Source organism: Canis lupus, chromosome 23, assembly GCF_011100685.1.
Source record: "Canis lupus familiaris isolate Mischka breed German Shepherd chromosome 23, alternate assembly UU_Cfam_GSD_1.0, whole genome shotgun sequence".
NCBI lineage: Eukaryota > Metazoa > Chordata > Mammalia > Carnivora > Canidae > Canis > Canis lupus.
Window position 1 is genome coordinate 13064997 of NC_049244.1, and position 25820 is coordinate 13090816.

Sequence of the window (25820 nt, forward strand, 5' to 3'; positions counted from 1 at the left end):
TCTTGCCTGTCACATTTCTGCCCCTGGCTGGAGTTTGGTCCATGGTGGTTGGTGTGCTTCCAGGCCCCATTCCTCCCTGCTCCCAATGTAAAAATGTATGTTTTTCAGCTTCCAGATCCTAAAGTTGAACTGTAATGAAACTGTCAGGCAGCTGGGCAAGATCAAGAGGCTACAGGTGCAGACAGATGACCTGAGGGATGCAAGAGTTGGAAATCAGTGCTAGGAAAGGGCCACTGCTGACTGTGTGTAAGGGAGTCAGAGCATGTGCAGGGGAATGTGAATGTCTATGCACATTTGAGTGTGTAAAAGTATATGGGGGTGTGAGCACATGAGTTCAAAAATGTGGATGTGAGTGTGAGCATGAACTCAAGTATCTGTGTACATGTGTGCAAGTGCATGTGAGAACATGTGAGCGTCAAGTGTGTGAGTATGTATATATGTAGGGATGAGTGTGTGCGTGCATTTGTGCAGTGTTTCTAAAGCAGTCAGGTTTGTCTGAAGGATAAGCAGTAGGCAATGTCTCGTCCTCAGCCCTTTCAATGAAGGGGCCTGCCACTTGCCATGGCTCCCAGTTTTGGAATTGGCCAGGGGTGCCCCCAGGAAGCTGGTCTTCTAGCATTTAAGATAGCTCTCTTCTTGGGTTTGAGTTCTCCCCTGGTTCTTTCTCCCCAGCATATTCTTTGCTTTGTTAACACAGCAAATAAAATAAGCTCAGTCTGTATAAATTAAGTTCACCTGCACATCATGTTGCATGCTAAAGTTTGAAGATACTCTTTTTTTTAATGAATAAGAGGGGCCCCTGGGTGGCTCAGTCTATTTAGTGTCTGCCTTTGGCTCACAAGATGATCTGAGTCCTGGGATCAAGCTCCTAGTCAGGCTCCCTGCTCAGTAGGGAGTCTGCTTCTGCCTCTCCCTCCTGCTTATGCTCTCTATCAAATAAATAAATAAAATCTTTTTTTTTAAATAGGAATTAGATTTGTCTTAATCATTTCTCTAGAAGGAAAGACCTGAAAGAATGTTTTAGGATTTTATCTAGCAATTTCACTTGGGTTTATGAAGTATCATTTAGAAATATGGTTAACTTTTCCTATTTAGCTTGAAAGCTGTGACTTTCAGATATAGCTCCAAGTTCCGAACAGCAGTACTGACAGAGCCATGACCCTGTGGGAAACCAAATTTAATTTCTTTCCTCCCAGGGGATATGAGCAACCGGGATTGCCCTCCTTAATGCCGTATGGACAGCGCTCACCTTTTGTGACACAAGCTAACTTACCTTTTGGAGGCCATCCCGAGGGAACACTTTGTTGAGTCGGCTACGGTTTTTAATCTGATGGTAGGTACTCCATCACCTCCCTCCAAACACAGTGGTTTTTGTCTTTAGAAGACTAGTAAATTATTGATGACCTTCCTTAGTGCACATGATTCAAACTTTGCATTTAAAGTATTTCAGGAGGCCATGGAAATTTTTTTTTTTTTTTTTTTACATCTGCGACAGGTTAAAATTAAGATGTAAGTTTGAAATACGTATTGTGAAAAAATCATTAATGCATCCCCATATCCTGCATAATGTGACATCATTTGGTTACTCCGTCATCCTTCTTGGGCAAAAGAAAAACATTCAGTTCATTTCTTTGCACCAGCTTCTGAATAATGTCTTTGCAAATATACAATGAGTTGTTGAAACAGGATGAATTTGGGAAGCTTGCCTCTAGGAGAGAGGAAAGCTGACAGGTTCCTAATCTGTAGAAACAGTAAGGAGAAAGATGTCAGGCCCTTTCTCCATTCAGACCATGGCATAATGCCTTTCCCTTGAAGCCTATTCAGATCCTCTTCCTTTTCTACTTCCCTGGTAAAGTGGATCAATGGGGGATGCTGCAGCTGAGGCCTCGGGTGGTGGTGGAGGGCACAGAGTGCTGCGGTGGGCGCCACGTGTCCTTCCCTACATTGTAAGGATCATTACTGTTAATGCTCTGCCTTGCCGGGAGCGGTGTCTGCAGAGCTGCAGTCACAATGACATTAAATATAGGTCAAGTCGAAAACATTTACTCCTAAGGAGAAGGCAGGGTCAGCACTTAAATAATTTGATCATTGGCAGCTCAGAAATTACCCTGGCTCTCTCATCGAATTTGGTTTTTGCCACACAGAAAGGAGTTAGGAGCAAATCTTAAGTAGGACAGCCCCCCCCCCCCCCCCCCCCCCCCGCTGGCTCAGTCAGTGGAGCATGCGACTCTTCATCTCAGGGTTGTGGGTTCAAGCCCCACGTTGGGTGTGGAGATTACTCAAAAATAAAATCTTTAAGAAAATTTTTAAAAATAGGACATGCAAATAGAAATAAAGACTTTATTTTTGGTGAATTTGTAAGACTAACTGCTGTGACATATCTTGATCTTAATGGCCTAATTCAACAGAACTTCCTTATTCGTGTACCAGTCTGATGTGGCTGCTCCTTAGCAGGTGATGATTCGGGGGCCCTGGCCCCTCACCTCTTTGCCATAGTTGTTGCCGAGGTTCCCAAGTTCACCTGCAGGTTGTCTCTGTTTCCAACCTGTGAATGTATGAGAGAAAGTGAATGTGTGAGTGTGTGTGTGTGTGTGTGTGTGTGTGTGTGTGAGAGAGAGAGAGAGAATGTGTTTTGTGTGTCAAGCCTGCATTGCTTTGCTCACATCCTACTGGCTAAAATTCAAATGGTGACATCCTAACTGCAAGGGAATCTGGGGAATATATTCTGGCAGTGTCTCCTGGAAGAGGAAGAAAGGGATTTGGTGATGAGCTTTTAGGCCTGTGCTTCTCAAACTTGATCTGCATCAGAATCACCTGGAAGCTTAAAATGCAGCTTCCTGGGCCCCTCCCCAGAGTTTCAGATTCCACGGTCTTGAGTGGGGCCCAAGAATTTACATTTCAAATGAGCTCTCAGGTGATGTTGGATACAGCTGGAGCAGGGACTTTAATTTTGAATGGTTCTGTCTGGGACACATTTCTGCATCTTGATTTATCCATGTTAATCATGGAAACTGGAAGTCTCTCTTTATTATGATCATGGCCTAAGGTATAGGAGGGAGGGAGATGGGTAAGATTAGATAGTCTTGGCCAGGCTACTCAGAATGTTAAAAATAATTAAGAGTAGAAGATTTCTTAGAGGAATTGGGGTTGTGGAGGACTGGGACCTGGGGGATCGGGCACTAATGAAGTGGCTGCACCCTGCCGTATCGGACGGGAGGGGAGTGGGTACCTCTGCTGCCAGGAAGGGGGCTTCCAGTTCACTAGGTTAGTTCTGTTGAAACAGGAAGGCTGGGAGAATAAAGTTTCTGAACAAGTAGGGATTCAGAGGACGTGAGAAGGGAGGACTGGCATGACAATCAAAGGGGAGTTTGTGATGGCTGGAGCCAACCAAGCCTGGCCCTTGGATTGTGAGTTTCTCTGGGTCTCTGGATATCTGTAAATTGGGAATGACAATGTGTAATTGTTGGGTTGCTGTGAGAAGGAATCAGATCAGAGGGTTGTAAACTTTCTTGGTTCATGGTGCTTATATGTGAAGAAACCCCCTAAGTTTCATTTATTTATTAAGTGGTTAGCTCCAAACAAGTTCATGAATGTTTATGTTTTAGTACTTTGATATTTGTAAAAATAATAATAAACATAAATGGAAAAGAATATACTTGTTTAAATAACCCTCAGTTACTTCTGGATGGGATATATGCACCTGTGGGCCCCGCGTGGCTTCTCAAACCTTGGTATCGTATTGGGCATTGCTACCCTCTTTTCCTGTTCCACGTTGACATCTGCTTTTTATCCCAGCACTCACTAAAAACTCTACTTTGCAGAGATGTGATGTTGTTCAAAGGAATATCATGCAATCTAACATTGAAACTGTGAAAACAACCTTAATTAGTATGTGCACAGTATCTGACCTGTGTTGAGTATTGCCGTGCATCCCTCAAAAATGTAAATTTTTGCAGTGATTCTGAGTTCACACCTAGGTAGTGACCTAGGTGCTTTGGTGCCTGGCGCAGTCCAGAGTGGGCAGAGAACACACTTCTGCCTCCAAAGGGTGTAGAGTCTAATGGGGAAACTAGACATGGAATTAGATGCTCCTGTAAGTATAGACTCCCATTGGGGCTAGGCCAGGAAGGACAATTTCAGGTGCTATGAGGGCTTGTGGGAGTAATAGTTGAATATCAGGAGGTTTCTCAAGTTGGTGGCCATTGTGTTGTTCCTAAAGGCGGAGAAGTTAACATGGCAAGGAGGCAAAGAAACCATAGTCTAGGGAGTGGGGAATAGGATTCTGGGCAGGTGTTTTTCAAACTATGGTGAAGGACCCCCTCCTCTTCCCCTCGGTTACACTGTGGTTGATTCATGACTAGTATGTAGCTTGTAAGTTTCTTGTGTGTGTGTGTGTGTGTGTGTGTGTGTGTGTTGGACAACATTTGGACTGTTTAATGAGACATCTGATCGTGCCATTGGATGATGAAGCAAAGCCAAATTACAAAGCTGTTGTAGGCTGGGAACAATCTGTCGTCCGGCAAAATCTGTGGGCCTCACTGTGAGTAACTGTTCTAGACAGGGAGGAACAGCATGAGCCAAGGTCCTGTGGTGGGAGACAACGTGGTGCTTCTGAGGGTGGAGAAGGAAAGGCTAATGTGAATGGAATAGAAAGTGAAAAGGTTGAAAAGTCGGCAGGGGCTGTAGTGAGTCTCTAGGCCCCAGGAAGAAGTTGAGCCTCAGATGAAGACCTTTCCGTCCTGGTGGAGAGAGGGGAGGTTGTTGTGATGACTTCCTAGGTGAAGGGTGGAGTGGATAAACAGGCTATAAAGATGTGTGGCTATAAAGATCTGTTTGAGTGATTCAGGCAACTTGCAGTCCCTCTGCTTTGACCCTGCAATGGCCTCCCAGAGCAGAGTGGGTTCTTCTCTCTTGGTGTTGAAAACGACGTATAGAAGGGTCTGCTGGAGTATAACAGGTGGCTGTGTGAGCATGCTAGTTCCCTGACAGGTGACCCCTAGAGCTCAGGCTCCTTAGGGTTACCTGGGCCACCAGCAGGAAGCTCAAGGCCCAGCTTGCTGTTCCCTGGGTATAAACTGGCCTCCCTTAGAGGCTTAGAGGAATTCCAGCTGTTCCCAGGAAGTCCTATGAATTTTGTTACCCAAGTCTGTGTCCCAGTGCATCTGCTTGCCTTTGCGGGAGGCAGGGATCATTCAGAGGTTTACTGTGGTATCCATGGCACTAGACGAGGTAATGGGCATCGCACCAAATCCTGAATGGACCTGGCCCTTGCCTTGCCCATAGTGGCCTATTATAAGTACCCTTCTGACTTAAGAACCAAGGGCTCTCTCCCAACCCATGGGCTGACTTCTGCAGGGTCCCCAGGAGAGACCTTTAGTTTCCACCTTCCTGAATCAAGAGCCTTGATGTCGATTTAAAGATGGCTTTCCTCCTTTGCTGCAAGGAGTGAGCTGGAGAAGGAAAAAAAATGACACACTGTGGTTTCTTTGCACAGGTACTTTGTGCTGGATTTTGAGGCTGGCATCCTGCAGTACTTTGTGAATGAGCAAAGCAAACACCAGAAGCCTCGGGGAGCCCTGTCTCTATCTGGAGCCATAGTGTCCCTGAGTGATGAAGCTCCCCACATGCTGGTGGTGTACTCCGCTAATGGGGAGATGTATAAACTGAGAGGTATGTTCTCCTGCTAACTCTTCAGACTGGTCTCAGGGGCCGCACTCATAGTTACCATGGGGATGGCTCTCTTGTTTTTTTTTTTTTTTTTTTTTTAATTCACTTTTAAGAATTTGCTGTGTTTGAAAACTGTGTGGTGATAGACACTGCCTCTCTTACGCCTGGGGTGGGGCAGATGGAGCTGACATTAGGAATTGCTTGTCCTAAATAACTGAGGAATTAAGGGCAGATGAAAGGTGAGTGACAGCTCAGCTTTAGGATTTCAGATTTTTCATATTAGCTCAATGTATATTTTCTTTGACTTTACAGTATGAATTCACTACAATCCCCTGTGGGGCTATGCTGTGAGGACAAAACAAGCCTTTAAGGGTCAAGGCGCACCCCCCGCCCCCACCTCCAGTTTCTCTAGGACCATCTATCAGTAAAGGGCCCCTTCACCTATATTGTATTTATTTTTGTAGTATTAGAGCCTGATGAGGAAGCCATCTGCTTGGTGTTAATTTTTTTTTTTTCTTTTTCCCCTTCTCTTTGCTTCTTGAGAACTGAAGTCTACTCAGCAGCTTCATGGAGGATAATTCCCCAGGAAGCACCACATTTGGCCATCGCTATAGGTTCAGCTACCCCCAAGGCATATCCTATCGTATAGGTTTTTAGCAATGCCAGACCTGACTGTAGCAGTCTAATTTGATTGCTAGATCATTCTTCCATCATTCCATTACAGTTGCATTGCCAGAAAAATTGTCAACGTCTTCTAATGAAACAACAAAAACAAAAATCCAAATGCACACACATACCAACCCAATGTTATTAAGTAAGGTCTGAGGAAGGATAGTTAGTATTTGTATGTATTAAGTGTTGGGGGTTGGTTGATAATTCCCCCTTCATACATTTTTCTTTGCCCAAGTAAGGGCTCAGTACAAATAAAATGCCCCTTCTATCTCTCCTTGACCCTAAGGAACTACAGTGATAGGTTGGCCTCTGCAAAGCCAGACCGAGGGCCCAGACTCCTGCCTGAGTCCTGTTTTCATTATCCTACCTCCAAGCTTTACTGCCAAGAGATGGAATAAGCTAATGTTTCTTTATTATCTATGTACAAGTCATATTTTAGAATCTATAAAACAATCCAAAAACCTATGAAATAAAAATGCCTATAGTTGAAAAAAGTTTTTCAGTTTTTGGAAACGTGGCAAGATTCATGTTCTCTTTGGAGATTCATGCAGTGTGTGTTCTAGCTGGTTAGATTTATATGGTCCTTGCTTTCGTTTTGCTGTTTATTGCTTAATAAATTGTTAGAGCAGAAACAAAAGCAGGTGAAAAATTTAATGGCACTACCCCCTCACCCGCCCCCCTATGGTTTATAGAATGACACAAACCCACACAAATGAAAAAATCCAACTAATATGACAATTGAGCCATCTCCTTTTGCCTTTTAAGAGTTGATACTATTCTCAGGATTATTAAACCCTAGGATTTTTTGTTTTTGTTTTTGTTTTTTAAGGGCAGTTTTAATAGCAAATACAGAAGTTTTATTATCTGCATGACATTATCACAAGGGCTAAATTTAGCTTAAGGTTAGCAATGGCAGAAAAGGCAGGATAATTTTCTGCAGATATATGGCTCGTCCTTGGCTTGTCCTTGGTTCATCCCAAGAGGATTTGGGTATTGGTTTTCTCATTGCACATCTCACTTACACGTAGAGTTGAATGGATCTTGATGTCAGTAGATACATGGCTTCTGGGAGTGTTTTTGGTCATGAGCCTTTGAATTGGCAGTTCTTCACCTTTCCTGAGGAAGAAGGCTCTAGTTTCTGCGGAATCCTTTGAAAGTCAAGTTCACCTGGCCTTATGCTGGTCTACCACTCCATATTTGTTCAGTCAAAAGTTCAAGCTGAAGTTGAGTTGTATTGACAATGACACTGAAGCCCTTTTTTTGTAAACAATTATAACTTCCAGGGGAACCTGTTTCCTGCACAGTCAACATTATGCAGTTAATGTTATATTAAACTATTTATGCAGTTAATTATGCAGTGAAATTGATGATTTAGGTTTTATTAGAACCTGTTATGTATCCATGATACTTTAAGAAAATGATGTGATATATTTGAGCAATTGAAGTGTAGGTGGAAGATAATGACCAAACACTTGGTTTGTATTTTAATGTTTGGGGGAAATTTGAAGATCTCTAAAGCAGAATTTGGTATGTTGTTCTGTCCAATCATAACACGAATCATTGAGAACACATTAAAATAATTCAATTGAATGCTTATTTTGTAGATGCCAGTAAGTCTACGGTACAACTCTAGAAATAACCAAAGGCCCTGAAAAACTATACTTGGAACCTTTTGTTAGCCACATGTGTAGAGGTGCATAGAAATAATCATGTTTTTCCTAACCTTTTTATTTTCATTTTATTTTTTTTAAGGTTTATTTTTTAGAGTGGGAGGAGGTGGGGTAGAGGGAGATGGAAAGGGAGCAAGAATCTGCAAGAGACTCCCCACTGAACATGGAGTCCCCTGTGGGGCTCCATCCCATGACCCTGAGATCATGACCTGAGCCAAAACCAAGAGTCGGACGCTCAACGGACTGCGCCCCCCAGGCGCCCCCCCCTACTGCTACCTTTTTAAAGTAGAATTTTTTTTTTTTTCAGAGGAGGTTAAAAAGAATGGCAAAATTGTTCGTAAAAGAGACATTTCAGAGTACATTTTTTAATGTGGTTTAAGAGGGAATTTTCTGTTGAGATTTAGTGTAATTTGTTTTTTTGGTGTAAGCACTGGCTGCTTGAGAATATTGTCATCTGTCTTTGTTTTTCCCTTTGTTCTCTCCTGACCTCCCTCCCTAGGCCCCCCACCCCCTTAGGTGGGTGTAGAAATAGGTTGAATACGTTTTGGAACAATCTCTGCAAGCGTTTGCTTTCTCTCTTTTAGCTGCCGATGCAAAAGAGAAACAGTTTTGGGTGACTCAGCTTCGAGCTTGTGCCAAATACCACATGGAAACGAGTTCTAAGGTAAGTAACCACCAGGGAAGTGTGGAGGCATTGGGGTAGTTTGGATAGCTCCCCTTCAGTCCATTTATCTGTTTCTTTGGGGAAGCTGTTTTTCATGTTATTTTTGAAGTTGCCCCCATAACGGAATTCATATTGCTCCTGCATTTAAATCTAAAGCCAAGAGAAAAGTAGTCGGATTAGCTTATAGGTAGAATGAAGAGGCCTGCAGACACCTCCTAGAAGAACTGATTCTGGAAAGACACTTCTCTTGTTGCAAGTTGTCAGTCTGGGCAGCTGTTCATGTCTATTGAGAAGCCCGAGTGGGTGATTTCACCATGGAGGCAGAGGAGTCAGATTTACTGTTCATGAAGACTAGTTATTGTCAATGATCCTTAAATAAAACCTGGACCCCAAATTGATTAAGTATCCTGCAAGGAGCTTCAGCATTCCAAGTATAGAAATGCTCTCCAGTAATTTGGCATCCAAGTATGAATTCTTTTCTCTCCAGGATTCGGCAGGAGGTCTTAGATCAGATAGGTAGGCATTTTCATGGATTATTCGGAGGATTTCCTAGCATTACTTGCAGAATAAATTTATTCAGGGCAATGCATATTTGTTGAAATCCAAGCTCGAAGAACTACTCCTTTTATATCATTGATTCCAGGGTGGTACAGTACCACTTGCAGTGTTTTTTCCACATTCCATGCATCCAGTACAAAGACCCGCATATGAAACTTCTGATGATTTGAATCCTGTTGCCAGTCTGCTGTCTTGCCCAAGGCCACGGGGAGATATCTTGCTTAGGTACACCTCCCTGTTCTGCCTACGAGTACAACCCGAACTGATTTCTTCATGATTTTGTTCACTGTTCATTTTTTTCTTTTAGAAGACATCTTTTCCTTGACTTGCTTACGATTGTTTCGTTCTTACCCCTCTTTACTTAGCCCCAGCAGAATCTGGGTTAACTATAGGTAGGGCCCTACTTCTAAAGAGTTGTGTTTTTTTTTTTTTTTTTTTTTTTTTCCCTCTCTCTGGCTTGCTTTATTTTCCAGGAATTATGATAGGAGTTCTGGGCATTTCATCAGTATTTTATATACCCCTAGGTAGGACAGTTAATCATTTTTCTTTTTCCATGTATCTTTTTACTTTTTTATGAAACAGAAGGGCATAAAATAAAAAGGACAGATCTCCCTGGATTGCCATGTGTGCTCATTAGAGATAATTGCATTTAACACTTCTTGTATGTCATTCAAGCATATTCAAGCATGTGTTAGTATGTATGCATATCTGTATCTGTATTTTTTACACAGATGGTATCGTATCATGCATAACAGTCCCACCCCCTTTAAAGGTATTTTGGACATATGGGATCTATTACACTCTTAGGATGGATGGATGGTGTTCTGAGGGATGGTTGTCTGCTTTACTTAAGTCCTCTACTGATGGACATTTAGGTTGTTATACATAATGCTATAGTAAACATCTTTGTATATATATATCTTTCTGTACCTCTAGGTATACATATGATGAATTGACATCAGTGGAAATGCTGGATAATAGACTCTGTGTTAGCTCTATTTTCCTAGACATTGCTAAATTGTCTTCTAAAAAAGTTGTCCTAATTTGTACTCTCACCAGTTTGTGTTAAAGATGCATTTCCCCCTCTCACTAACTGTGGCTCCTCTAACATTCAGTTTTTGATAGTCTCATGGATAAAAAATTAATCCCCCATGATTTTCATTTTCACTTCTAAAGTCATGACTGGGGCTGAGAATGTTTTAAAATGTTGATTGCTACATGTATTTCTTTTATGTGATCTGCCAGTTTTTATCCTTCATCCATTTTTCTATTGAATTCTTTTTTTTTCTCCTTGATTTGCACTTAGCTATATGGGTATTGAGCATATTTGCCCTTTGCCTGTCATTTGTATTGTAGATATTTTCTCCTGGTAGGTCACCTATATTTTGACTTTGAATATATTTTTTGCTATGTAGGTTATTTAATTTTTGCAGTCAAATTTATGAATATTTTCATTTTTGGCTTTTGGTATTACATCATGCTTAGTAAAGGCTTCTTTGTTCTAAAATTATGAAAACATTCTTCAGTGCTTTCCTCCAGTGAATTTATAGTTTAATTATCATGTTTCAATCATTGGTTCATCTGGAATTGAGGTCGGGAAACCAACTTGAAGTGCGTTGATGTTTTAATGAATCATTGGAGACAAGGAAAGGTAAAGGCCTCTTAATGGTAGTAAGAAATATGAAGAGAATTTGAAGATTCTCTGAAGGAGAATTTGATTTACTGACCTGTTCTCTGGGTAGTTTCAAGAATACAGATTAACCTGTTAATGTAGAACCCAAATAAATAATAATTTAGATGGTAGGGCCTGAGACCAGAAGTAGGATTGCTGACCATCCCTCATTTATAGCATAGCTACTGTGACCCACTAGGGAATAATAATTTTTAAATTGTGAACAGACCTTGGTGGTTTAGCAGAGATATTACGAAGTCCAAGGCCACTTAGGCAAAAGCTAGTAGTGAAAATGAAGCTGAGCTTAACATGACTATAAACTTAATGTCCAGCTACTGGCTTTGCATTATGGTTGTTAGGAATATATGCTAAGCCTTCTCTTTATTCTGTTCTTCCTCCTTTATTCTCAGCAGGGTCAGATCTCTCTCCAGTAGATTATAGAAAATATTCTCCCTATGATTACTTGGAATTTTGCCTTTTAAAAACTTTTTATTTAAAATGAAGCATTCCCTGGAGCAAGGATGAGGCAGATGGAATGGTGCCAGCATTCTAACTTAACCTAGTGAGAACTATGGGATAATCGTGTTCATAGAGCCCACAAAGGACGTCATGGATGCTGTGGCCAGTAGTTCTGAAACCCAGACCTGTCTCGGTCAGTACCCTGATGAGGTTTTCCCCAGTCTTGAAGTGAAATGAGAAAAACATTTCCTAAACATGCCTGAAATCAGCTTTATTTATTCTATATAAAGGACAGCTTTTTATTCAGAAATTACATTGCTTTGCTTTTAGAGGGTTAAAATACTCTTTTTATTGTAGAAGATATGGAGTATTTACGGACCTATTGATTGCCTTTTTTAAAAATGTAGGTTTATTGAAGTATAATTTACATAAAGTAAAATTCACCTTATTTATTTATTTTTTAAAATATTTATTTATTTATGATAGTCACACACAGAGAGAGAGAAAGAGAGAGAGGCAGAGACACAGGCAGAGGGAGAAGCAGGCTCCATGCACCGGGAGCCCGACATGGGATTCGATCCCGGGTCTCCAGGATCGTGCCCTGGGCCAAAGGCAGGCGCTAAACCGCTGCGCCACCCAGGGATCCCAATTCACCCCTTTTAAATGTGAAGTTTATTTTTTGACGTATGCATGCAGTCATGTAACCATCACCACAATGGTCATTCTGCCACCGTGAAAACTTCTCTCATTACCCTGCTGTGGTTGATCCCCTCCACTCCCCCTCAGCTCCAGGCAACCACTTATCCATTTTCTGTGTGTAGTTTTGTTTTTTCGAGAATATTCTACAAACTGAACTATACAGCCTTTCACATCAGACTTCTTTCACTTAGTGTAATACTTCTGAATTTCACTTATGCTGGTGTATTAGTAGTTGATTCTTTTTAATTTTTGCTGTTTTAGTGACTGTGTGGTACTTTTTGTTCTTAATATCTTTTTCCAAAAGGAATGCCTCGGTGGCTCAGTGGTTGAGCATCTGCCTGAAGGTCGTGATCCTGGGGTCCTGGGATCAAGTCCCACATCAGGCTCCCTGCAGAGAGCCTGCTTCTCCCTCTTCCTGTGTCTCTGCCTCTCTCTCTATATCTCTTATAAATAAATAAGTAAAATCTTAAAAAAATATATATCTTTTTCAAAAATCAAAAATGATTATCAGTCCCCAGATTAATTCCTAAATTCTAAGGTCAAAAAATTTTCTAGATCTCTTCTCAGATTTTAATAAAAGTACTGGCTTTTGAAACCTAAGGGTCTGGCTATCTCGTGAAGCCCCTGTAGTGTCCCCATGAGGAAGCTCTAGCCGGGAGGGTGGAAGAGCCAAGGCTTGGGCTCAGGTCTCTGGTTCCTGCTCTTACCTCACATATGTCAGTCGGGGCTGCCATCTTTCCCCCCATGAGAGATGGGGCCCCTTATAGGACCATTTCTCTTCCATATGGACAAAAACTGCCAAAGACAGAAGAATCCCCTTTACTGGCCACAGTAGATTCATCCTGTGGCTGGTAGTAGTTGCTTGACGTGTAGTCACAAGGCTGTGAAGAGGGTCTACTAGGAAGACTAGGACACTGACTTTCTCTGAAAATACAAACGACAAAATAAACCATCTTATTTTTAATGCAGTATTAAAATTTAGGCAGCATAAAGCCCTGAGTGGCAATGAGTGAAGAGAGAGTTGTAGGGAACTGTCTTTGTGAGAATTTACTTTTGTGTGACTTTGAAGTCTCAAATGTGGGAGTGGGCGTCTAGTTTTTATCAAGTAGGTGGTGTTTAGAAGCCCCTCTGATGGGGTGTAGTGGTGTTCTGGGGACTGTGATAAGCGCTGAGCTTGGGAAAGGAACTGTCTGTTGACAGGGTTAATGATGTTTAGTAACCTCTGTGTGCATGACCATTGCTGGGGATCATACTACTCTTCACAGTGGTCCTGTGAGGTAGGTGGTATTGTCTCCATGTTTACAAATTAGAAAGCTGAGGCCAGTGGAACCTCAGTGGTAGCCTCAGAGTCATGTAGCCATGAAGTGAGAGCCCAAGTCGCTAAACACAACCCCCCTGCCTCATCCCTCCTTCTGGTTTCCTGGCAGGAGCTACGGAAAGGTTCGGGATGGTATTCTCCTGCCATGAACTCTGTATTTTATAATGTGGAGGGGACAGCTCTGAATAAGACACCTGTAATTTTTATGTGCTTGAGGGAACCCTTTTCCAATCTTTTCAATAGATTTTGATCCCAGAATTCTTCAGTGAGTTGGCTTAAAAGTAACGTTGGCCTTTTGCACTAATTTTTTTTTTTTTTTTTTTTTTAATGTAAGCTTATGTTAGCACTTTTGGCAAGTGCCTGTGAACTTTGAATGCAAAGCGTCTTCTGATTGAGTATATATGCAGGTTTCAACTCAGGACATTCTAGTTTACAAGAAATAATGTGAAGTGGAGTGAGAGGTCCTACATTTAAATCCTGGCTCTGCTGATTATGTGTTGAGAGCAGACCTGCTCAGGTCCCTTTTATTCTTTCTGATCCTCTGTCCTTGTCTTTGAAATGGTAACATATGTCTCCTGAGGTGGTCCTATGGTGCAAGAAAGGTAATGCAGGCAAAAGCCAGATGCCCACAGGAAGCACTTCACAGAGTTAAGGGTTTAGTAGCTTGTGCTGAGTTTTAGTAAGACTGCTGCGTGGAAGTCCAGCATCTCAGACGCCCTTAGTGCTTTGACGAAACCCTAAGGAAAACAAGTATGCTTTTTCATCCCTTTGTGGTTACATGTCTGTTTTCACATAGGCCCTGTGATTTGCAAATAGCCATGTCAGAGAACGCAGGGTCATTCAGAATCAGTGGAAGTCCACAGTTGGGGGCAGGGAGTTGGAGAAACTTACCAATAATGCTGTTTGCAAGTGACTTTGACCTGTGGGAAAACAGTAGTCAAGAGATTAGAAAGCATTTAAGAACATTCAGATTCTGAAGATTTTAGTTTCGTAGGCTTTTATTGTGACCGAGAGAATTTTAAAAGACTAAGCTTGATGGAAACTTACTGTTGCTTTCAATATTTTTTTGATTTTTTTAAAAAAGATTTTATTTATTCATGAGAGAGAGAGAGAGGCAGAGACACAGGGAGAGGGAGAAGCAGGCTCCCTTCGGGGGAGCCTGATGCTGGGACTCGATGTCAGGACCCCAGGATCATGTCCTGAGCTGAAGGCAGATGCCTAACTGCTGAACCACCCAGGTGTCTCTATTTTTTTGATTTTTTAAAAAAATTTTTATTTATTTATGATAGAGAGAGAGAGGCAGAGACATAGGCAGAGGGAGAAGCAGGCTCCATGCAGGGAGCCTGATGTGGGACTCGATCCCGGGACTCCAGGATCACACCCTGGGCCGAAGGCAGGCGCTAAACCTCTGCGCCACCCAGGGATCCCTATTTTTTTGATTTTTAAAAAATGTTTTCTCATCCAGACACAAAAGGTGGATTCACTGGAAGTGAGGGAGGTGGTGGCTTGTGTGCTACATGAGGAGTTCACTAGTCTGCTCTGCTAATTGAGCATTGGTACCTTCTCCCCTGACTTTCAACCCTAAAGGATAAGGTGTGTCATGTGGTGACAGTGATCACTTTTTCAGCCAGTACTCTGTGGTGAGCTAGGGTGGGGTGGTTCAAAAGCTTAATAGAGCTCACAGCTTCCCTCTTGGGCTCAGCTGGCCTCTTTCTGACTGCACCCCATCCCTCCCACAAACATACTCTTGTTATGAATTCACTGTTGACAGTTGTGAGGTGTTTCCTCTCCCTTCCATCATAGTGTAAGTCACATTACTTTTGAAAGTTATGAATATTACCTGTCCTCAATAGAAAGCATTCCAAAGATAGGAAAATCTAAAGAAAGAAAAAAAAAATTGCTCCCAATCCCAGTCCTAGACCTAATCTCTGATAATGATACCATTTAGGTGTTTATCCTCTGACACAGTCTTTTTTTTTTGTGTGGATAAATAGAAAATCAGGAAGATCTGCCCCACTCCCCACCTCCCTTCTCGTCTTTTCACATACAAGAAATCCCATAGATCTGTTTTCCTGAGCAGCCTACCTCCCCCTGAGGATGGACTGTAAGACCGGGCTTTGACCATGGGCCTATTCTCTGTATTGGGGTTATTTTATCTGTAAAAGGACTGTGTGAGTGTGTGGCTGTTTCTTAGAGTATTTCTGGGACCTACATTGTGACTGACTTCCAGTCAGCTACCTGTCCTTCCATCTTAGTCACTTCTCATCCCCTTCTTCCTCATTCTGTTCTTGTTTCGTTCCAGAGGGGAAGTTGAGGAAATAAAGGTCCATCTTTATTGGTGATTTACCCATCCAACAACATGGGAAATGTAGAATTTTTAATTTTTTAATTTTAAAATTATTGTTATTATTTAAAGATTTTATTTGTTTATTCATGAGAAACACACAGAGAGAGGCAGAGACATAGGCAGAGGGAGAAGCAGGCTCCCTGCAGGGAGCCTAATGTGAGACTGGATCCCAGGATCCTGGAATCATGACCTGAGCTAGAGGCAGCCGCTCAACCACTGAGCCACGCAGGTGCCCCCCGCCCTTTTTAATCTATGGGGAAATTAGGTAAGGAAATGTAGAAATTTGAGGCTTTTAAATTTATTGTATTTTAAATCCTTTGTCCGGGTTCTCAGGGACCAAGACCGACTCTATCCTGGTATTTACTACTTCGGGCTCCAGAAACCCCATTCCAGCTGAATCTTCCGTTGATCATATGTCCCCTGAGAGCAAACACGGAGAACCACGTTCACTTAGGAAGATGGTAGGTCCCAGGGAATCTGTCTGTGTAGAGCATTTGAAGACACTGTAGTCAGATCAGATTGGTGTGTGGTTAGGTCTTCTGGTCCTTGCTAGGTAATTCTGAATTAAAATGCAAATTTCAGGGTACAGTCTTTTATGCAGATTTGGTCATGGAGGAATCTGACTTGTCTAATACAGGATTTTAAATTCATTATAAGTCTTAGGAGGTCTTGGATGAGCAGAGGACGCTGCTGAGTTTCAAGGAGTGTATACATAAATATTCATGCCAGAAGCTGCCCAAATCACAAGTATTTTTTTTCCATCCCCTAAACTGATAGTTGGCATGCTAATTCATGTGAGCCTTTGTGGTATTAAAGATCAGTCTCCTCTGTGGTGTCTGGGAGGTGGACAGCCCCAAGAACAGGTGTGCCAGCTCTTCTGAAGAGAATGCTGGGTAAGGACCTGCCCATGTTTATACAACCTACAGCTTCCCCCTGACACCTGTCTCCTGTGACAGAGCCCCTAACTCCCATCCTTTGCTTTTGCCATGATGTCCAGTATTCCCCAGTGATCTAGAGGTTCAGTTGGGGTTTGATGGGACATTGGACAATGAGAAAGGAGATGGGAGAGTGATAGGCTGGCCTGGCAAAGAGGCCGATAGTGGTAAGAACATGGTCTGTGGGTGCCTCTGTCTTAAGGGTGGTGTGCTTTGCGTCAAGAGACCCTGCAGATGACCCTGCCCCTGGTAGCCCCATTGCCAGGTACAGGGAACCCTGCCTCAGGGACATTTGGAGACCTTCTGAGAAGGCATGGGGGATGTGTGGACTACTTCAGGGGGATTAGAAGGCTTGTCTGTTGAGGGAAGGTTTGGGAGGGGAATTCTAACTGAATGCTAAGTCCATAGCCCAGTGTGAAGAGTGATAAGGTTTAGAGCCACTGTTTAATGCTCTATCCTGGCAATCTGGGTTTCTGAAGGTGGAAGATAATAACTTCCCTGACTCTCTGCCACCCTGGGATGTGAGTCAAAGGGCTTTGGTGAGGTGCTTTCATATCTGGGTTGGGATGCATCATAACAGGAAGCACCTGCTTGCTGAGACTAACCCAGTGACATGTGTAGAATCTGTCACCATGCAGCCACAAGGGCACATCAGATGCCATCTAGTCTAGCATCCCAGCTCCACCTCTTCTCGGTATTTGAACAAAAATGTTACCATAATATTCAAATAATGAGGTCATATGGGTTGATTCTCCCTAAACCAATAGCCAATTTTAGTCACGCAGAGAAGGCACTGCTGGTAACTCACTGACTAAATGCTATGAATCTTGGGGGTAAACTGACAAATGACATTGATACCTCTTTTATGACTAAACAAAACTGGGGCCTCTGAGAACAATTTGGAATAACTCAGAAGTAATAAAGATTAAAAAGTGGGGAGAGAATCTAAACTCCCTTTGTTTCACTTGTCTAGAGGATAATATAAGAAATAAGGACAAAAGGTAGGTTCTAAAACTGCTAATATGGAGGCCTCTGGCCACATGAGGCTTTTTAAATTTAAATTACAGTTGACCCTTGAATAATGCAGGGGTTGGGGCTGACCACCGCCTCTTTCCCACACAGTCAAAAAATGCACTTAAAACTTTTGCCTCTCCCAGAACTTAACTGATACTGTTGACCAGATGCCTTACTGATGACATAAACTGTTGAATAACACATATTTCGAATGTTATGTGTTATATACTATATTCTTACCATAAAGTAAGCTAGAGAAAAGAAAATGTCAAAATCATCAGGATGAGAAAATACAGCACTGTACGAAAAATCTATGTATAAGTGATTGCTACAGAGTTCAAACCCATGTTGTTCAAGGGTCAACTGTAACTGAAATTAAATTTCAAAACTCAGTTCCTCAGTTGCATTTAACTACGTCTAAGTGCTCAGTAGCCTCATGTGGCTGATGGTTGCCATATTGGACAGCACAGATACAGAACATTTCCATCACAGAAAGTTCTGTTGGACAGTGTTGATAAAGCTTCAATGACTACTTTGTTATTTTCTAAGGAAGGAACTTACTAATGTCTAGTTTAATCGCTTCTTATGTATGGACTTTTTTTTTCTTAATAATCTAAAAGGGATGAATGGTGTTCCACTCTTCCCCTGCCCCCCCAGACCTCTGTCCTTCCCTTTGTCGTTCCCTGCTGTGCTTCCTTTCCAGAGTTCTGGTCTGCTCCACGGCCTTGGCATTAAATATCTTGATCATTCACTTCTCCAGTTACATTGTCTCTGTATCAGGGGCATCCACCTTCCTTGTTTGAAGGTTGGAACTCATATTCTCTTGAGGGCAAGATATCCACATGCTCCCCCCACTGCAACTGTTTAAGAACCTCTAGTATAAGCTTTTGTAAGGAGCAGAGGAGTGAGGGAAGGTTGTTGACAATGCTGCCCCCTGGCTCAAACAACCTTCAATAGCTGCCTATTTCCTAAGACAAGGTCCTGAAATTTACCTTGCCATTGAATGCCCGCCATATGTCAGGTACAATCTCTTTCCCTCCCCCTTATGCACTCTCTGTTCTAGACAAACAGTTCCCTGGCACACTGTGTGTCATCCTGCTTTCTTGCCTTTGTTCATGCTGTTTTCTCTGGTGGGATGTGTTACTCTCTCCATTCTTCACATGGCAAATACTCCTGTGGTCTTTAAGGCTAATATGCTTCTGTGATGCCTTCATGACCTGCCTGGTGAGAGTGGATCTTCTCTCTTTCGTGTTCCCATTTATACTAGTACTTGCTTGTAAGCACACCTTTACACAAGGGTGTGTTTGTGCACATGCGTGCATATGCATGTGCACCCTCGTGATTACCTGTGTGTCCTTAAGATCCGGAACTGCAGGAAAGTCATGGCTGTATCTTCATACTTGCCACTGTCCTGAGGTGGTGGTGGAGATAAACCACTTAGTGCAGTTTAAGTGTGAACCTTACTTCCTCTTCCCTCACTTCTCCCTATTGCCATTAGTGACAGTAATAGTAGTAGTGGTGGTAGTGGTGTTGGATCTGGGTTCTTTAAGAAACTATATCCAAGTTGTCGTATTTTCCTAAAATACTGTTTTGTGTTAGATCAAATGTTTAAGGATTTTTTTTATGTAAGAGCAGTTAGTGTTCAGTAGTTGAAAATCAATCCAGAGTAACATTCAAGCAAAATGTATCTTATTTCTTAAGAGAAAAAAATCACAATCCTAAGGAACACATATTTCAGAAAAGAAAATAATAAATGGCATCTATCAACACATTTCTATGTGGCAAGTACTGTGAAAAGAACTTTTCTTAGATTATCTTTATTTAAAAACAGATTTATTTATTAGAATGGGGAAGAGGGGGAGAGGGAGAGAGAATCTCAAGCAGATTCCCTGTTAAGTGTGGAACCCAGTGTGGGGCTCAATCCCATAAGCCTGAGATCATGACCTGAGCCCAAAATCAAGAGTCAGATGCTCAACCAAATGAATCATCCAGGCACCCCTTCTGGATTACCTTACATATTTCTCATAACAGCTCTATGAGGCAGCTACTATTATTACTGCACTTTATAGGCAAGAGCACTGAGGCACAGAGAAGGTAAGTAATATACCTGCCCAATGTCACACAGCTAACAGCTGACTGCCATCTTTTTTACAAAACATTTGATATCCAATTCACATATCATTAAATTACCTTTTTATAGTATACAATTCAGTGGCTTTTAGCATATTTACAAAGTTGTATGACCATCACTACTAATTCATTCCAGAATATTTTATCACTCCCAGTAGAAGGTCTCTGTTTCCATTAGCAGTCACTCCTCATTGCCCACTGAAGCTCTCTCCCCAGCCCCCTGGCAACCACTAATGACTGTCTCCAAGGATTTGCCTACTCTGGCCATTCCATGTGAATGGAATCCTATACTATGGCCTTTTGTGTCTGTTCTTTCACTCAGCATAGTGTTTTTAAAGTTCCTTCATGTTGTAGCATCAATCAATATTTCATTCCTGTTAATGGCTGAGTAATATTCCATTATATGGACAGGCCAGATTTTTCAATCCATTAGTTCATTAATTGATATCTGGGTTGCTTTCACTTTTTGGCTATTATGGATAATGCTGCTCTAACACCTGTGTACAAGTTTTTGTGTGAATATCTGCTCTCAGTTCTTCTGAGTATATGCCTAAAAAGTAGAACTGCTGGATCATATGGTAACTCCATTCAACTTTTTGAGAAACAGCCAACTGTATTCCAATGCAGCTGTACCATTACATTTCTACTGGCAGTGAATAAGGATTCTGATTTTACTACATCTTTGCCAGTACTACATATTGTCGGTTTATTGTGGCCATCCTAGTGAGTATGAAGTGGCATCTCACTGTGGTTTTGATTTGCATTTCATGAATGACTAATGATGTTGAGTATCTCTTCATGTATTTCTTGGCCATTTATATATCATCTTTGGGGAAATGCCTATTTAAATCTTTTGTTGTATTTATTTTTACTTTTTGACTGTTGAGGTGTTAACAGGGTTTTTAAAAGATTTATTTAGAGAGAAAGAGTGAGAGCAGACATTGTGAGGGGCAGAGGGTGAGAGAGAATCTCAAGCCAACTTCTCACTGATCATGGAATCCAACTTGGGGCTCAATCCCATGACCCTGAGATCATGACCTGAGCTAAAATCAAGAGTTGGTTGCTTAACCAACAGAGCCACCCAGGCACCCCATGTCATCTTTTTTGACATAAGTACATTTTTTTTTTTTTTTTTTTTTTTAGAACAAATGGACCATCTGGTATTGTGGATGGGGTAAGGAATTGGGTTCAGAGGACTTGGTTTCTGGCTGTGTCTAGGATACTCACAAGCAATTCACTAATCTTGTAGTCTCAAGTAACCTAATCTCTCTTAGCCTCAGTTTCCATGTCTATAAATTGGGTGAAATAATGCCATCAACCACACAATGTAGTTTTTAGGATTAAATGACATTAAGCAAGCACTTCACAAATATCACTTCTTTCTATAACATGAACTCACCTACCTCTACTATGTATCTCTGACAGGTAACTTGAGCTACTTTTTACCTGAAGATGGATCATACAGGAGTAGCTACGACCCTCCCCAAAGCCAAACTATAATGACTCTCCCCTGCAAAAGTTTGATAGACTGATCAAATGATCATATGAGCATTGCAAAGTTCTGGTATAATCCAGACTTAGCCAGTTTGACTTTGTTCATATTGTGTGGTCTTGTGGTGAGTGGCTCTGATCTCACTTTCTGTGAGGCAGTGGGGTGGATAGCATTGGGTTCAAAACTAGCTGTATAGTGCCACTGGGGTCAAGACTCTCTCCATGCTCTATGAATGAATGGGCATGGTGAGTTAGTTTCCAATGAGTTAGTTTCCATAAGCAGTGTTGGGTTGATGGGGTGTGAGGGAGAACCCTGCCAAGTTGGACCTCATAAAGTGATCACCATAGTGATGGCTAGTACCAGATTGACCAAGACTGGAAATGCACAATCGGCTATTTCTGGTAAACGAGTCATTAAAATAACCAGAAGAGAAAACTTAAAAGCAATTTAAACAACTAAATGTTAAAATGAATGAAAAGTTTAGGGGCGTCTGGGTAGCTCAGTGATTGAGCGTCTGCCTTCAGCCCAGAGCGTGATCCTGGAGACCCAGGATCGAGTCCCGTGTCGGGCTCCCTGCATGGAGCCTGCTTCTCCCTCTGCCTGTGCCTGTGCCTCTCTCTGTGTCTCTCTCATGAATAAATAAATAAAATCTTAAAATGAATGAAAAGTTTAAAGAAAAAAAGAGGGGGTGGGGTGGGGAGAGTGTTTCATTGTGGAACCAATCAACCATTCAGACCAAAAAATGAGAGATACACATATATACTTGAGCTCTGTCTCATACACACACACACTCATGCTCTCAGTATTTGGAAGGACAAGCAAGCTACTAACAGTGGTTGCCCCTGGTGAGGTGAGGAGGGGGATATAGGGTTGAAAGAGAGTAGAGATTTGGGTGTACTCTTTTGCTAAATTGGAAATTTTCACATTGTATATTTATTTAATTACATATCTAATTGATGTAGTTATTCAAATGGTTAAAATTTAAATTTGCAGAAGAGGGATCCCTGGGTGGCGCAGCGGTTTGGCGCCTGCCTTTGGCCCAGGGCGCGATCCTGGAGACCCGAGATCGAATCCCACGTCGGGCTCCCGGTGCATGGAGCCTGCTTCTCCCTCTGCCTGTGTCTCTGCCTCTCTCTCTCTCTCTCTCTCTCTCTCTGTGTGACTATCATAAATAAATAAAAATTTATAAAAATAAAAAATAAAAAATAAAAAATAAAAAAATTTGCAGAAGAATTATTTTTTCTTTAAGTGGTTATCTATAAGGCTATTTTGCTAAGTGCTGTGCTGTCTTACGTGCCTGTCAGGTTTGTCCTTTTATCTTCAGGGAGAAGATCTTCATGGGGCAGTCACTGATAAATCAACTTCTCATTGTATTCTTCACTTGAAAGTCTTAAAACCAAAGCCCTTGAAGATATTCAATAATTCCAAATTCCTGCCAATTTAGACTAGGCTTCTATTCTTGTTACTTAGAATCGATTTTACTTGATATGGGTTAGAGTTTTAAAGTTTAGTGCTCTTTGGGGCAAGTGTTCCTTTCTCCCCTTAAATTTGACTTAAACAGAATTTAATGATGAACGAGGAGTCTAACTCAGCTGAAGCCTTCAGTGTTGGGACAGTTGGCTGAGTGGTAGTGATAGCTCTTGTCCTGGGTTCTATGAGCATTGCTTCTCCATTTGTAGATGACAGTGATGTAAATGCTACTGGGTGTGGAACCTCTTAATGCTGCCTACCTGAAAATATTTTTAGAAATCACAGGGGCCTTTGGGGCACCTGGGTGGCCCAGTCAGCTAGCTAAGCATCTGCCTTCAGTGCAGGTCATGATCTTTGGGCCCTGGGATTGAGCCCAATGTCTGGCTCCCTGCTCAGCTGGGAGTCTGCTTCTCCCTCTCCCTCTGCCCTTCCCCCTGCCTGGGCTTGCTTACAGATGCGCACTCTCTCTCTCTCTATTTCCCCTCCCCTCCTCAAATAAATAAGATCTTTAAGGAAAAAAAAGGAAGTCACAGGGGTCTCAAAAAACTCCTGCAGCTTACTGTATAATATATTAGCCTGGTTTAATAGTTTAGAAATATTTTATTATCTTTCCCCAAATTGGTTTGGGTAAAAAGCAAGATGAACTGCATCTCCCATTGAGACCCTGAGATATGAAGTGCCCCAGGTTGAAAAGCACAGCGTCATGGGGCTACTATTGGATTTCCTAAGTAGCAAGTATTTGGGGGAATAGAATACGTTGGTTTAAGCCTGATAAACTCTCAGTAAGTAAAGTTGGACAAGCTCATCTGAGGATTTATTCTTCCCTTGGCTCTGTCTTCCCATTTTCTGCTGTTGGGCAATTTTACTTTCGTGTTATGTTAAGCTTAGAGCCATTTTTCTTCTATAGTTTTTCACAGATAATTACCTTTTGGGTGCTTAAAACTCAGTGTAAAACATCACCCTCCTAAACACACCATCAAATTAAGTAAATAAAACACAATTTAAGAACAGCTTTTATTAAAACGATAAAGTTTGGGGATTTTTTTAGTGTCTTAATAAAGTGTAACAATTTTGCGTACCTTCTCAAGCATAATTTTAAAATTAGGCTGCCTGCCTTGCCTAAAAGCAAAGTATTTGTGCTGCCCAGGATGATGATCTTAGGTCAAGGGGACCTTCAGATTTAAGGAGGTGGGGTGGGGAAGGTGCTGTTTTGATTCAATTGAACTAATTCCACTATTTATCTGTACTTAAAGAGGGCTTTATTCCAGAATAAATAATTTAGTTGCTCTTTTCTGCCTAGAAGATTGGTGGATGATTTTATATAGATAGACTTCTGTGGGAAGTTTTACTTCAAGACAAGATAGGCACCTCTTAGTCTGAGGGACATTCCTGCAATGAACTTTCTTGTAGACAAGTATGAAGCAGCACATCCAGGAGCAGAGGATCTGGGTATATGGTTGGGGCCAGCTGTTGAGAGCAGGGTTGTTTGATACCTGTTTTGCTGACACTAGGAGAGAGGCTTCCAAGGAGGTCAGTTTGGAAGGAGTATTCAGCAAATACTGAATGCTACATACTGTGAGATTATGGTAGTGAGCCATGGAGAGTGGCTATGTGGAATTTTTGGGTGAAGACCGTTGACAAACAGATATGTACTGTGTCCGTTAGTGCTAGGTTCCGTGAAGAAAAAAATAAAGCAAGGTCAGAGACTAGAAAATAGTGAGGATTTTAAGATAATTCTATGAAAAAATATACCCTGTGTATACTGCATTCTTTAAAAATGGCAATATCCTGGGACGCCTGGGTGGCTCAGTGGTTGAGTGTTTGCCTTTGGCTCAGGTCATGATCCCGGGGTCCTGGGATTGAGTCCCACATCAGGTCTCCCACAGGGAGCCTGCTTCTCCCTCTGCCTACATCTCTGCCTCTCTCTCTCTGTCTCTCATGAATAAATAAAATCTTTAAAAAAAAAATGGCAATATCCTAAAAGACCAGGAGAGCTGTGGGAATCTTCCAGATTAAATGAGGCTGGAGACGTGACAGCCAGATGGCAACATGTGACCCTAAACTGGATCTAATTTTTGTATCGACAAAACTAGAATATGACAGTGGATTAGATAAAAATAGTTGATAATTGGGGGATCCCTGGGTGGCTCAGCAGTTTAGCGCATGCCTTCGGCCCAGGCTGTGATCCTGGAGTCCCGGGATCAAGTCCCATATCGAGCTCCTTGCATGGAGCCTGCTTCTCCCTCTGCCTGTGTCTCTGCCCTCTCTCTCTCTCTCTCTCTCTCACTGTCTCTCTGAATAAATAACTAAAATCTTTAAAAAAAAAAAGATAGTTGATAATTATATTATGATTATGTAAGAAAATATCCGGTTTTTCTTTTCTTTTTTTTTTTCTATTTTTTTTTTTTTTAAGATTTCAGTTATTTATTCATGAGAGACACAGGGAGAGGCAGAAACATAGGCAAAGGCAGAAGCAGGCTCCACGCAGAGAGACTGATGTGGGACTCGATCTGGTCATGCCCTAGGCCGAAGGCAGATGCTCAACCACTGAGCCACCCAGGCATCCCAAATATCCTTGTTTTTAGGAAACACACAAGTAGTTAATACTTGAGGGTAAAAAGGCCATGATGTAGGTAACTTACTCTCACATGGTTTTGGAAAAATTTGTATATTTTAATTATACTTGTATATATGCGTATAGAGGGGGGAGGGAGAGAAGAGGGAACAAATGACGAAACAAATAGTATAGAATTTTAATAATTGATAAAATGGAATAAAGGATATACAGTTTTTTTTTTCAACTTTAAAAAAAAAGATTTTATTTATTCATGAGAGACACAGAGAGAGGCAGAGACAGAAAAGCAGACTCCCTGTGGGGAGCCCAATGTGGGACTCGATCCCAGGACCCCAGGATCATGACCTGAGCCAAAGACAGATGCTCAACCACTGAGCCACCCAGGCACCCCTTTTTTCAACTTTCTATAAATTTGAAATTATTTCCAGATAAAACGTTTTTTAGAAATTATGTATAGCCTAGTGCTTTTTAAAAGAGG

The 25820-nt window shown here is 41.8% G+C and overlaps 1 protein-coding gene across 2 annotated transcripts in view; it reads left to right on the forward strand.

Moving 5' to 3' along the window:
• Positions 1 to 25820, forward strand: part of OSBPL10 (oxysterol binding protein like 10) — a 296044-nt gene that overhangs the window by 94650 nt on the left and 175574 nt on the right. For both annotated transcript variants that reach the window (XM_038570616.1, XM_038570617.1), the window contains exons 2-3: positions 5495 to 5670; positions 8594 to 8673. In XM_038570616.1, the coding sequence (XP_038426544.1) occupies positions 5495 to 5670; positions 8594 to 8673 (256 nt within the window). The remainder of the gene's footprint in view (positions 1 to 5494; positions 5671 to 8593; positions 8674 to 25820) is intronic.